General features: G+C 41.8%; 1 protein-coding gene across 7 annotated transcripts in view; it reads right to left on the bottom strand.

The window, feature by feature from the left end:
* The window catches only part of VPS34 (vacuolar protein sorting 34), a 111573-nt gene that overhangs the window by 23819 nt on the left and 74025 nt on the right, over positions 1-13729 (bottom strand). For all 7 annotated transcript variants that reach the window (XR_015690357.1, XM_087674851.1, XM_087674850.1 and 4 more), the window contains 7 exons: positions 6891-7100; positions 6480-6655; positions 6222-6369; positions 6018-6113; positions 4329-4464; positions 4084-4205; positions 3760-3948 (listed from right to left, as the gene is read on the bottom strand). Coding sequence is in view for 6 of the 7 variants with exons in the window: in XM_087674851.1 (XP_087530977.1) it covers positions 3760-3948; positions 4084-4205; positions 4329-4464; positions 6018-6113; positions 6222-6369; positions 6480-6655; positions 6891-7100 (1077 nt within the window). In the remaining variant the exon portion in view is untranslated. The remainder of the gene's footprint in view (positions 1-3759; positions 3949-4083; positions 4206-4328; positions 4465-6017; positions 6114-6221; positions 6370-6479; positions 6656-6890; positions 7101-13729) is intronic.

Below are 13729 nucleotides of genomic sequence, written 5' to 3'. Positions count from 1 at the left end.
TTTCCCTGCACACCCTGCCCTGGCCTGCACAGTGCCGCTATGCCGCACCTAACTCCCCCACTCCCCACTCCCCTGAAAACTCTGCCTTGACTCCGCACAGCATAGTCACAAGTGACACAAAATGGGAAATGGACAGGCAACAGGGGACGGGGAGGAATGTCCGTCACTTGTGACTTATAGTCACATTGAATGGGACGTGAGACAGAAAAAAGCTATCATCCCTCCAATCCTCAAGTCCAAAAATGGCCATCACTTGTGACTATGCTGTGCTTCAACTCACCCAAGAAAATGGAGGCATTACTCGCCACCAGTCCCACCTGAGGTCAAGTCCTCAATGGCACACTTTTGACAAACGGGTCAAGGGTCAAGGCTACTCATTACTCGGTGATGGTACTACCATCACGCACTTTTCTCACTCTCAATGAGTACTTCACTCCATGCCTGTCCTAGATTAGTAGCGCCTTTGACCTATAGGATGGTAGGACATCTAGCAGCAGACTGACCCAAGGCACAATAGTGGCATATCCCCTTCAAGGATGAGGGTGGCAGTAAACCCCAACCTCAGGAGGAGTGAGGCAAAGCACTAGAGAGAGCACAATGCCAGACAAAGGAGGAGACAACACCAACAATAGCAAGAGTGCACAAATGATGGACAAAGACAAGGATAGAGAGGCCCAAAATAGTAGAGACAAGTGGATGAGCGATGAAGAGTGGTCAGAGACCTCAAACCAAGAGCTTGCGCAGCACTACCTCAGCCTGTTGCAGCCTAGACAAACACTCCTCTGGCCACCTAGGAGATAGATATTCTACAGCCCCAATCAACTGCCCACAAAGTCTTTACATATATACCTGCCCACCAACCTTCCTTCTCGAATAGGGTGGTAATTCCCTGATCAAGCACTTAATTACAGCAATTAGAAAATAAATATAAGTTGAAATGCACAATTTACCTTAATAATATTGGACAATAGACACCCTATTGGCCCCAAAGTGTTGGTAGAACTTAGGTTCTCTTCACATGGATGCTCACTCTCCAAATCATAAATGGCACCTGATGGCATTCCAAGTCCTTCACCCATGGCATGGATTCTATGACTCAATTTTTTGTGCATTGCCTCTATGTGCATGGGGTTTAGGTTCTTGTGGATACGCGTCCGCCATGGCATGAATGGCATGGCCACACCGATTTGTACCCCTTCCACTCGGTTTAGTGAGGTTTTCTTGGCCTCGGCCCTTGTGTGTCATGGCACGCCTCAACGTCCTCATGCACACCATGCACCCAATCTAACCTAGCTCATGTGGGTGCTTTGATGGGCTTCTCTTCACCTTGTGCTAGACAAAGCTTTCTTCTCTCTACCATCAAAAGACTTTTGCCCGTCATATAACCTTGGAGAGAAAGTTTCGTATGCTCTTGATTGATGACTCTCCTTCTATGAAGGACCGCATCAACAAAATGGAGGACACGAGGGATGAGCTTGCGTTACATGGACAAGTAATATCTTTTGAGGATATAGCAATGGTTCTTATTACCTAGCTACCATCTCCTAAGTATGATGTTTTCCACCAATCTTCTTACATTGAGAGTGGCGCGAGACTCCTCTTTGGGAGAACTTAGCCTTGCTTGTCTTGGAGCATGATGAGCGTCTTAAAGAGATAAGAGCTAGTGGATCCTGCTCTACTAAAGCTTTTACCACAAGCAAAAAAGGGGAAAGCAAAAAAGGGGAACGAGATCGCAAACAACAACAAGAAATAGAATGACAAGTCGTCTAAGCCCAAGTGTCCACATTGTGGGAAAGGCAGTCATCTCAAGAACAAGTATTGGTAGAAGTGTCCCCATTTGAAGCCAAAGGATGGTTCAAAGGACTTGAAGGCTAACCCTACTAGTATCAAGTCTGTTTAAGTGCATATATTTGAGGTGGAGGATATTACTCTTGCTTACTCTGCTATGGAGAAGCCATGGCTCATTGAGAGTGGGGTTGCTTCCCATATAACCTACCAACACGATTGGCTTCAAGATCTTCATTCCAGAGGGGGTCCAATCACCATTGGTGACAACTCTTCCTTGCCAATTTGTAGAGTAGGTACCATTTCCCTTTTTCCTAATTGTCAAGCTTTAGCAACCAAAGTCCTTTATGTACCAGATTTGGGCTTTAAGCTTCTTTTTGTCCATGGTTTGACACAACTAGGTACTCGTATGGTCTTTATCCACGTGATGTTATGCCCATTGAAGATTCTTCTACAAGCTCTATACTTTGGACAAGTACTCAAGAGGGTGGGCTTTATAAGCTCGCTGCCCTTGTTGCACAGGCTTCTCACAAGCTTGGGATACTTTGGCATCATTGTTATGGGCATTTAAACTTTGAACCATACATAAGGCTTCTTGGAAAAAGTTAATTGAGGGTTTCCCCAATTTTCCTCCTATTCACACTCTATGCCATAGCTGTTTACAGGGCAAGCAACATAGGCACCCTTATCATTCAGTTGCTTCTTGAAGGGCTACTACACCGCTAGAGTTGGTCCATACCAACTTATGCAGACCTATGGACACATCCTCCCTTGGGAAGGCCAAGAATTTCGTGTTGACTGTTGGATTTCAACATATATGTGTGGCCGTACTTCTTGGAGTATAAGAGTGAGGCATACTCCAACTTCTACTAGTGGAATGTGTTTACGGAAACACAAACATCTTTGAAGGTTCAGCGAGCTACCAATGAGGAGTGCAGGTTTAGAAAGCCACTTCTATTGCATATAGTACAGCTGCTCATACAAATAGCTAAGAAAATTGCTATGAACTAGCTAGGCCCCTTACATGTCGAAGTTTATCAAAAGTCATGCAAAGTCCAAGGAATCAAGGGAAGATCCTTGAAACCGAAGCCTAGGGAAGTTTAGCCAAAAGAATGCATTACCCATTCTGAAAGGCAACAAGAGGGCTTGAGAAAGTACTTGGTTTTGTGCAAGGCAAGCGAACAACTCCAAACCAAATCACAATGTCTCAGCCACCTTCTTCTTGGGACCCCATGATGTCTTATCGGACTTCTCCATCACTGGAGACCCTAAGGAGGCACCCCACCTTCACCTTCAACTTCAACTTCTTTGTTTTCTCTTGTTTTAGGTTTGAATCTCATGTCAAAGGAGTTTCAAGGGTACTTGCATATCATGTATATGCAAACTTACACCCCTCCTACTAGCTTTGCTACTCCATCCGAACCAGTTGGTGAGGCTAGTCACTGAGCGAGGCTCCACTCATGGAAAGAGGCATCTTCATGGTTAGACTCACTGCACCATAGACTACCCCAAGAATTGCTCAATGGCTCCCCATGGTATTGGATAGTCATCTACATGGTAGATATGCATGCGGATGGAACATGCATTTGGGAGTGTGGGGATCACAGACCATTCAGAACAAAGAATAGTGGGAATGTCCCTCAGAAAGGCAAGAAGCTTTTACCTCGGGGATTTCTCGAAAGTGTTATTAATACAATTTTCTTCTGTGAAAAAAAAAAGGCAAGTAGCTGGCAATGGACTTCCTAGAACAAGGTGTTTACAGTTTTAAGCATTCAAGGAAGTGCAATAATCACCTTTTGTTTGCAATACCAACCTCAAAAATACATTAAATACTACTTATCTTACATTGAGGAATCCACTAACATAACCATAACATCCATGCAAGTAGAAAAATCCACTACATGTTACTTTACACTGATAAATTGGCTAAATTTAGGCAAAACATCATACAAGTATAGATAGTCCCAATCATACCTCATCAAAATATGTAAGCTCACTTAGAAGACCAGACAAAAGCTCTTTGAGTTTCTCTATTTTCTTTTGGGTCCCTCTAACATTTTTTATATCACGCATGACTCTGCAGAGTTGTGCAGTCAATTCATTCTGGCGCACCAAGCTCTGCCACATTTTTTCGCCTGCATCTTCTTTTCCATCAAGCTTTGCCTTCATGAATAATGACACAAAACCAAATGAAAATTACCAGTCTTACCATAACGCCTGATACATCATAACTCTTCAGGTCTTCACCTATGTTTTGACTCGAGACAAACTTTCACAACATTAAACACAGTTTTCTACCTTTTTCATGGTATCTTCAAGTAGCTCATATATTGAGTAGAAACGTTTGGCATAAGCCGGATCATAAAGCTCAACTGTCACATACCACCTCAAAAAACTTGCTAAATCAATGTTTTTCACAGCTGCATAGAGCAAAAGCACCACATGACAGCTATGAATATGCATGGGTCATAGTAAGAACATGGCAAATTTACAGCTCAGATTAGATACTATAAAATCAGTAAGAGGCATGAATTCAAATTTACCCCGATTCACAAGGAAATATGCAAGCCGTGACTTATCAGACCGCTCAAAACGTAGGGCTTGCACAAGTTGCAAGAGATAACATTGCAATTCCACATCATCTGCACACTCCAGCACTGTTACAGCATATGCACGAACCTGCAGCAATAAGGGATCCAATATATGGCATGACATGTGCCTGCACCCACACCCATACACACACACTTGTGCACAAATCAAACCACCATATCGTTTTGCAAAGAAACATCAGTGCACCAAATCTTGCCCTAGTCAACAAATTCAACTCCTTTAAGATGCAACCAAATAGAAATCATGAGTTAAAATATGGGCAGTCATAAGTTGCATCATTTAACTTTCCCAACTTCTAAAGATTATACCAAAGACTTGATGTATGTTCTACAACTCTTTGAGTGTGTTGATACAGAGATGCATACAAATTTCAGTAGATTGAAACGAAACTCAACCCAGAAATTCTCCTTCAATAAGAAGTCGTAAGCAAGCAGCACTAGCAAAGTTCTGAGTTCCCATATACATCATAAGATGTGTCTCCATCAAGTAGAGAGAGGTACATTGCAGTTCTATACCAGAATACATTGTGGCCAGATACATAGGAAGTATGGATAAACAGTATGCTGATCTTTGGTTTGCTGGATGAGCTTTTAAACTAAGTAAACAGCACAATTGCAGCTCATTGTTGACCTATCCATAGAGCAATTCGCTACCCTCTCATTGCCTCTCTTAAGCACGTGTTAACTGCTGTTTCAACCCCAGCATTCTTGCACATTGCCAAATAGCTTGAACTTGCCCATAGAGTCTGATAGTCCAAATCATTTACAAAAGCAAGTGATTGCAAAAACAGATTTTCTGCTCATTCATATCTTCACACTGGCAAAGAAGTGTGCAGGAAGACAAAGATGGACATAATCGATGATAAGAGTATGGGAAAACGCATGCCAGAGAGTGGCAACATTGGTAAGTAAAAGTATCAAGAACTTGCAACATATTCTTAAGTTTCCCATGCATGTGCATAATATGGTATCCAACTTTGCTTCTGCAACTCTTCTAGTGATTTGTAGTACTTAGGCGCACATTTGCAAACTTCATTCTACAGTGACAAGATCACAGAGCACATCAAAGAGCTGCCAATGGAAGTGCATTACGAAGTACACATCATAAAGGTGTCCAACTGAGAACATTCATAGACACCACTAACCAACCATTGCAGAAGCAGGAAACATCTGGTAGGATTCACTAATTCAATGCATATCAAGTTAGTAATGATCAAGGTCACATAAAACGTGTGTCTCAGGTTCTGTGAATGATGACAACAAGGAAGAGTTCCCAAAAAGTTAAGGGAAATATGCAAAAGAAAATAGTGAGGAACCAGCAGTTATCACTCACTATGCTGAGGAAGGAAACTCCAAAGTAACCTCTAAGATGGCCGTGTCATTAACACCTCATGGGATGACAAGTACCACAGAGAGTACCACAATATAGTGGTGTAGCTTTGCCTTTTTAAAAAGTGATTCACCCCAGCTCCCTGATGAGATCTTAGACTGAATGAAAATAGCTAGAAGAAACACAAACTTGAAATCATGCAGGTCAAGGCATTTGCATCATTGAGAAGATCCTTAAATTTTTACACCTAGCAGTAAAGCAAACAAGTAGTTGCATTACAAACATGATATTACCTCCTCACTCTCAAACACAGGAGAAAGCAGCTCCAATGCATCTGCTATATCAATTGTTACCCATCTGTGCATCAATTCAATGGCTTGCCTGGCTTCCTGAAAAATAATGAAGGCCAGGTTATGCACATTATAACCAAGGAGCTGTACTAGCTCCAAACTCAGAACACCCTAACACTTTGAACCCTTGAAAATCATTGAACTCACCTGCGCATCACTCCAATCAACAGAACGCAAAAATTTTGTGAGTGCCCTTTTCTCTGACATAAGAGAAAACCGGAATTTCCAAAGAAGCTGCCGCTCTTCCCCACTCAAATTCCGTGTGGGTGGGTATTTCAAGATTTTTTGAACCTCTCTGCAAATTTTTCACATAAATTCAAAATTGGAAACCCAATCTAGCAGTGGAACACATACAAGCTAAACAAGGAGAATGTAGAAGTGAAATGAGCCTCCTTGGCTACTGACTTTCTTTCACTAGAGCTAGGCTTCAAATCACGATCGATAACTCCACGTGTTACACTCCTGGCAAGCTTTAGATGCTTATTTTCAGATGGATTTTGCTTTCCAACTTCCGGATCCCAAACAATGACAAGTTCATTTGCTGGGGAAATGGGGGATTGCATGGGCAAAGTTGCCGTCTCCTATCAAACATAAAATGCACCAATTATTCTTGATTGAAACAATGGCAAGAGTCTAATCAACATGAAAATGACCACATCCCATGAGTAAGGGTGCAAAATTATCAAAGGTAAAAATTACACCACAGTTTTTCATCACACTATTTCTGACACACTTAGACAGTAAACCACATTTAAACATGTCAATGTAACCAAATGGCACTCTTATGATAATCAGCATCTATGAGTTAGTAACAACCTGAAAAGCCACTGGATGCTCAAATGTACGTAAATCCACTGTTAAATGAAGATGTCTGCTCTGACATTGATGGCTTTCTGCTTCCTTGATTTTTTCAATAGCTTTAAACGTTAACCGATCCAACCATTCAATGTGCTGAAGTTGGCCTCTCTCATACTTGTTGACAAGCTTCTCTAGCCTCTCAACTTCACCTCTTTCATGCTTTGGTACCTGATTGGGGGGAGGAAGGTAATGATTTAAATAGATCTACCTTGAAATGAGGACTTTTGCATTAAATTTCGCAGCACCACATGATGACCTGCTTAACAAGAGCATCTTAGAAGAATGAAAAATATATATATAGACACAAATGGATGTTAGCATAAGTTGTTTTTGTTTCCAATTATCAATTCCTGGAATGTCTTCATTTCCATTTCTGTTTGATGTGAGTATGTTCTGATCCCTCTCCTCTGCAAACACTAAGCAGCTGAACCATTACCGTTTCATGTGACACAGAAGACACATATTTAGGATGAAATAGTGGAAGGATGATGAGAAACTACTCCTTTAAGAAAGAGCTTTCTAAATGCTTATTAGAGAATGCACACTGGACAGCTTGAGACTTGGGGTGCCAGCATGCTGCTTTTGATCCCATCACAATGTCAATGCATCTTCAGGTGGGGCTTTGTTGTCAGTAAGCTTAACGCTGATGCCATGACAAGCACACCATTAATGTTGAGGGTGACATCTGTGCCTCAGTGCCATGATGGAAGCAGAGACGAAATAATTGTACAAGAGAATGAAAATCCAAGAGAACTAGGAAAGAATGGCAAAAGCAAGGAAAATCAGATCAGACCTGAGATTCAATCTGTACGCTCAAAGGCACCAACATAAATAGGGTAAAAGTTATGTATAGAACCGACCTAACATGGTCCAACTTGCTGTTCGGCCAATCAGCCAGGCTGAAAACAATGGCCAAAATGAAGCTAGACCAAAAGTATGTACCAGGTGCACAGTCTTGCCATTTCTAATGGCACGGTACAATGCAATCATCTGCATGATTCACAGGCTAACCATTTGGGCAGGGCACAAAGTAGCATGAAGTATATGATGGCTTCTCACACTAGGATAACCTCTGATCTTGAGATTCATCATATCAAATGGGGCATTGGAGTGGGACCTGAGCAAGGTAACCATGAAACATTTCACCCTTGAAACGTTTCATGCCTGAAATGTTGCATTTCAGCACGAAGCGTTTCACCTTTAGGTAGGTGCTAAGTGAAACGCCGCATGAAACGGCAAAATAACACATTCAAAGTACATATATTTAGCAAGTTTTTGATAGAAATTGCTTTTTCCCCTTGGAATGAAACAGATATGTGAAACATTGCATACCAAAACATTTCATTATTGAAACGTGTTTCGCGTTTCATGCCTACTGAAACATGTTTTATGGTTACAATGGACCTGGCCATGCCTCCCTGGCCTATCCCTAGAATGACCCGCTTCTCATGACCACTAGCAATGTATGAATTGAACACAGACCAGCACCACCTTTGGAGGAGCTCATTTGCTTCTTGGCAAAAGCCTCCACTCTTCAACCTTGGTAGCTTTCCTTGCACACAAAGAGCAAGGACACCATGTTCAATGAGTACTACACTATGCCAGCACAACTCAATAGAGCGAACCAGAAACCTTCCGAGGAGCTCACTTCACTTCTTGGCACAAGCCTCTAGTCTTTAGCAATGGTAGCCTTTCTCACACGCATGGCACATCCAAGGCGCAATGTAAGATTGTGCCCCCAAAATAGCCAATTGCACCATGATGGCACAACTTAACAAAGCAACTCACACACTGAAACCAACCTTCCTTCTTGGATAGGGTGGTAAAACTTGATCAAGCACCTAGTTATAGCAATTAATGATTGAGCATAAATTGAAATGCACACATTACCTTAACAATTTTGGACAATAGACACCCTATTGGCCCCAAAACTAGCACCTCTTTCGGTATTTCTTTAACTTCAATTGCCAATAGATCAACTACAAGCCGAGATTCTCCGATCTTCTTGGGTAATCCAAAAGCCCCTTCTTGTACAAACAATCAACAAGCAATTTTGGCCACTTGCTCTTCATTTTTACCCAAGACTTGCACAAATGGAACCACCAATTAGCTAAATGCTGCCCCAATTCACAATAGATGGCCTAGCATTTGAAATCCTTATCAATACAACAAATTGCAAGTGTTGATTACTATGTACAATGCCTTATCCTATTGGCACAAGTACTGAGGTGGCTGTTGAACCCTAATTTCTACAAAAATTTAGGGTTTACAGCAGAAATTCTCCTGCTATCCACTAAATCTGGCTGAGATCTACTGAGAACGGCTGTGAAATACTGAGATCTTTTGAGAATTGATTGGAGAAGGTGAGAGAAAGCCAAGATGAGAGAGAATTCTGATTTTCTTCGTGCAAAAGCCCTAAAATCTGGCTGTTGCCTGCTCCAACCTGCATATAATGCAATCACCTATTGCCAGACACGTCCAAAATGTTGTCAGCTAATTACTAATATTGTTGCTAGCCCCTAGAAGATGTCGTCTTGCTGTCCCCTACATGCTCAAGCCCCCAAACGGCTATCTTCTACAGCAAATTGTTGTTCTCTAATCAGAAAATGGACCAACAACTCCCTCTCTCTCTCTCCCAGACTATAACTAACTACATGGCTAAGACCTAGCCCCCAAAAACGTTTTCTTAGTTTGCATGGGCATTTTTGCCAAGCGGATGCCTTCTAAACCCATTTTTCAGCATTATCCAGTTAATTAATTTTTAAAATTAGATAATCCTAAAAATTAATTTTAGCCCTTCTAATCCTACCTAAAATTAAATGTGCCCATCCATAATTAAATTGGCTGGGCCATTTGCAACCAGGAGTGGTCCCCAACCTCTATTGACCCTTAGCCTGGGATTAATTAATTAATTGATGCTAGTCCCTAGTGTGATCACTGATACTTACTGGCCAAACAACTATCCTAGGGCCAAAATTGACACCAATTGGCAAACGAAACCCAATTGACATAACTTATCATAACTTTTGCCTTTGATATCCACTACATTCTTGAGGTCACTGGCCTGTTACCATGAAAAATTGCCATGTACATCACATGAGCTAAACAACCTTGCACATTATCAGTAAGATTAGAGCATCTCAAAATTTTGTGTCCCCATGACACACACCATCACCATCAATCACACCACATCCTCTGACATCTCATTAGATGCAAGAAGCAAGTCTGTAGTCTGCTATGCCACGATAGGGAAGGCGTTCTATAACTTTAAATGGGCTAAGACTATGAGGAGGCTTGGGGAAAATTTCAGAAGGACCACCACATGAACCCCACTACACACTACAGATTTGGTATGTAGATGCCTATTCCCTCTACCCTATACCCAATCAAACCCCCTTCCCCCCTATAAACACCCATCTCATCTTATCTTTATTTTCACACAAACATGGTAAGGAAATCCAATAGCTATTGAACAGCTAAAAACTTGTAGGTTACAAATCATGATGGATTAGCTATTGAGCAGTTCTCATATACACGAGACCAATCAGTCCCTCCTCCTAGCACATGTTTAAGAGATCCCTATGTGAGGGGCTCCTATCCAGCATAGGCCACTAATACTACTATGCTTTTTCAGAAAGCAAGGTACTCCATGGATTCTAATAGCTACACATCACTCACGATTGGTCACACCGTAGCCCAATATTTTGGGTTTTTCCTTGAGCATGAGTCTGTAGTGACGGGTTAGGCACGAGGATCAAGACAGCAAGTGTTCCTTAGTCACGGAGGAGAGACAGAGAGAGTGAGAGAGAGCACATTAGAGAGTGTACACCTTTTTAGATACAATGACAAGTGTGTACCTTTAGGTTTTTAGATAGATATATATGTGTAAATACAAGTGCTAAGGGTGTTGTGAATCAGCTAAGTCTAGGTATGTACAAAGCTGAAATACATATATCTATCCAACTCCCATCATCTGTCGGCAATGAGCAAACCGCTCTGTTGGAAGACCCTTCATGAAGGTCTGCAGAATTATCATCTGTATGCACTTTGACAAGCTCAATCCTCTTACTGTCAAGTACGTCTCTAATAAAGTGGTACTTCACCTGTATGGGCTTTGTCTTGCGTGAAAGACAAGATTCCGTGCTAGCATGATAGCACTCTGACTATCACAATGGAGAACTCCCTTGTGCCTTTGAGGTATCTCATAATACCTTTCACTGCATCTCAATGCTTCTTGCCAGGGGTTGCCATGTATCTGTTAACCACTCCCACTGCAAAGGCAATGTTAGCATGTGTAGCAACCACAGCATAGCTCAAACTGCCAACAGCTGAAGTATATGGTATTTTGGCCATTTCAGCCTTCTCATCATCAGATGTAGGGCTGTCCTCTGCACTGAGTTTCACATATGGAGCCAATGGAACCCCAATCAATTTCCCTCCCTCCATATTGAAACGCTACAAAACCTTGAAGATATACTTTTGCTGAGATAGATAGAGTAAGCCTTTTGATCTATCTCTAAGTATTAACATGCCAAGAATGTGATTTGCATCACCAAGATCCTTCATGTCAAAGCTGCCATGAAGACTTTGCTTCAATGAATCCAAGGCATGAGTATCCCTGCCAGCAATCAGCATGTCATCAACATACAAAACCAAGATAATCAAGCTATCATCTACTGCCTTCCTGGTGTACAAGCAATAATCCACTTGACTTCTATGAAAGCCTTGGGACTGCATGAATGTATCAAACTTATGATATCATTCTCTTGGTGCTTGTTTCAGTCCATACAAGTTCTTTTTGAGTTTACATACCATATTTTCTTTCCTTTTTTCCACAAACCCTTCAGGCTACGGCATATATATGTCTTCATACAGCTCACCATGTAAAAATGCACTCTTTACATCCATCTGTATGAGTTCCATATCCTCAGCTGCAACCAAGCCCAAAATGGTTCTCAATGTAATCATCTTGACTACATGAGAGAAAATCTCATCAAAGTCAATTCCATGCTCCTGCTTGTACCCCTTTGCAACCAATCTTGCTTTGTACTTTGGTGAGGAACCAGAAGTGACCTTCATCTTATAAACCCATTTGCATGGAAGAGTTTTCTGCCCTTTAGGCAACTGCACCAAGTCCCAAGTGCCATTTTCCTCAAAAGATTCCATCTCTAACAACATGGCTTTATACCATTTCTTGATGTCCTGTCTATCCATTGCTTCCTGGAAGCAAGTCAGTTCACCACAGTTTGTCGACATGACATAATCAGCCACATTGTTTGCACCAGGAATGAATCTATCAGGTTCTCTAGTAGCCCTAAACAATCTTCTAACCCAATGATCATTATTTGCTGGCTGTTAAGCCTGCAAATTTCCATTTTCAGCATGCTATCCTAGCATTTCAGCCTGCAAATCAGCATTAACAGCTTGTTGTCCTACCTGTTCCTGCACATGTAGTGGCTCATTATCATGGCAATAGCTAGCTGATCATTTCCAGCATCATTTTCTACATTTACAGGTTCATTTACAGCAGGTATTTGCTGCTGTACAACGGGCACATTTTGCTATCCAAAAGGTATTTCTTCTCGAAATACAACCCTACAGACCTCCTCAGTCTTTTCGGGCTGTTTATCCATGCGATCTTCTTGGAAGATAATGTCATTGCTGCGTACTACTTTCCGTTTCTCGGGATCCCACAATCTATACCCCATTTCACCCTCCTCACCATATCCTAGGAAAATGCATTTGCAGGACTTTGGCTCCAGTTTGCTGCGTTTTTCTTTACGAATGTGCACAAAAACCTCGAAGCCAAACACTTCAGATGAGCATATGAAGATGGCTTGCCCGACCACGCTTCTTGGGGAACTCCCCCCCCCCCCCCCCCCAAAAGACCTGTTTGGTGACTGATTAATTAAGTGAACGGCTGTCATAACAACCTCTGCCCAAAAACCATGGGGTAATGCAGCATGGGACAGCATCATACAGACCTTATCCTACATTGTCCGATTCATACGCTCTGCAACTCCATTTTGGGGCGGATTATGAGGGGTAGTGAGCTTCCTCTTTATCCCTTTGCTATCACAAAATGCCTGAAAGGCCTTGGACACATATTCCCCACCATTGTCAGAGCGAAGACACTTAAGTGTCTTATCTGTCTAATTTTCAGCCAATGCCAAGAATTTTTTAAACTTGTCAAGCACTTCATCCTTGCTACGAATAGAGTAAACCCATACTTTCCGTGTAGCATCATCGACAAAGGTGACAAAATATTTCTTTTCCTCTAAAGATAATCTTGGCATTTGACATACATCTGAATGTACTAACTCTAGAGGAGAAGTTTTCACAGAAATAGACTTTTTGTGAGACGTCTATGCATGTTTGCCATAAATGCAATGATCACAATGCTAAAAATCAGCATAACGAAGACAAGGCAAGTAACCCAAACGAGAAAACACTTTCATTCCTGTTTGACTCATGTGTCCCAACCGGTCGTGCCACAAAGAAATGCTTGGCTGCTCGGTCACGGCAACAACATGGTCACACACACTAAATACATGAAGTGGATACAAAGTATCACTCTTGCAACCTCTAGTAATAACCCTAGATCCCTTACAAATCTTCCATTTTCCATCACCAAAGGTGGTATGAAAACCATCATCATCTAGCTGCCCTGTGCTAATCAAGCTCTTCTTGAGCTGAGATATATACCGTATATGCTGAAGTGTAAAGACAGAGCCATGCTGAAATTGTAACTGCACACTGTCAATACCTGCAATCTCACATGCATAGTTGTCCCCAAG

Source organism: Lygodium microphyllum, chromosome 3 (genome assembly GCF_053477565.2).
Source record: "Lygodium microphyllum isolate KBCC chromosome 3, Lygodium_microphyllum_v1.1.10, whole genome shotgun sequence".
In the NCBI taxonomy this organism is placed as follows: Eukaryota; Viridiplantae; Streptophyta; class Polypodiopsida; order Schizaeales; family Lygodiaceae; genus Lygodium; species Lygodium microphyllum.
This window is presented reverse-complemented; position numbering and strand designations above follow the sequence as displayed.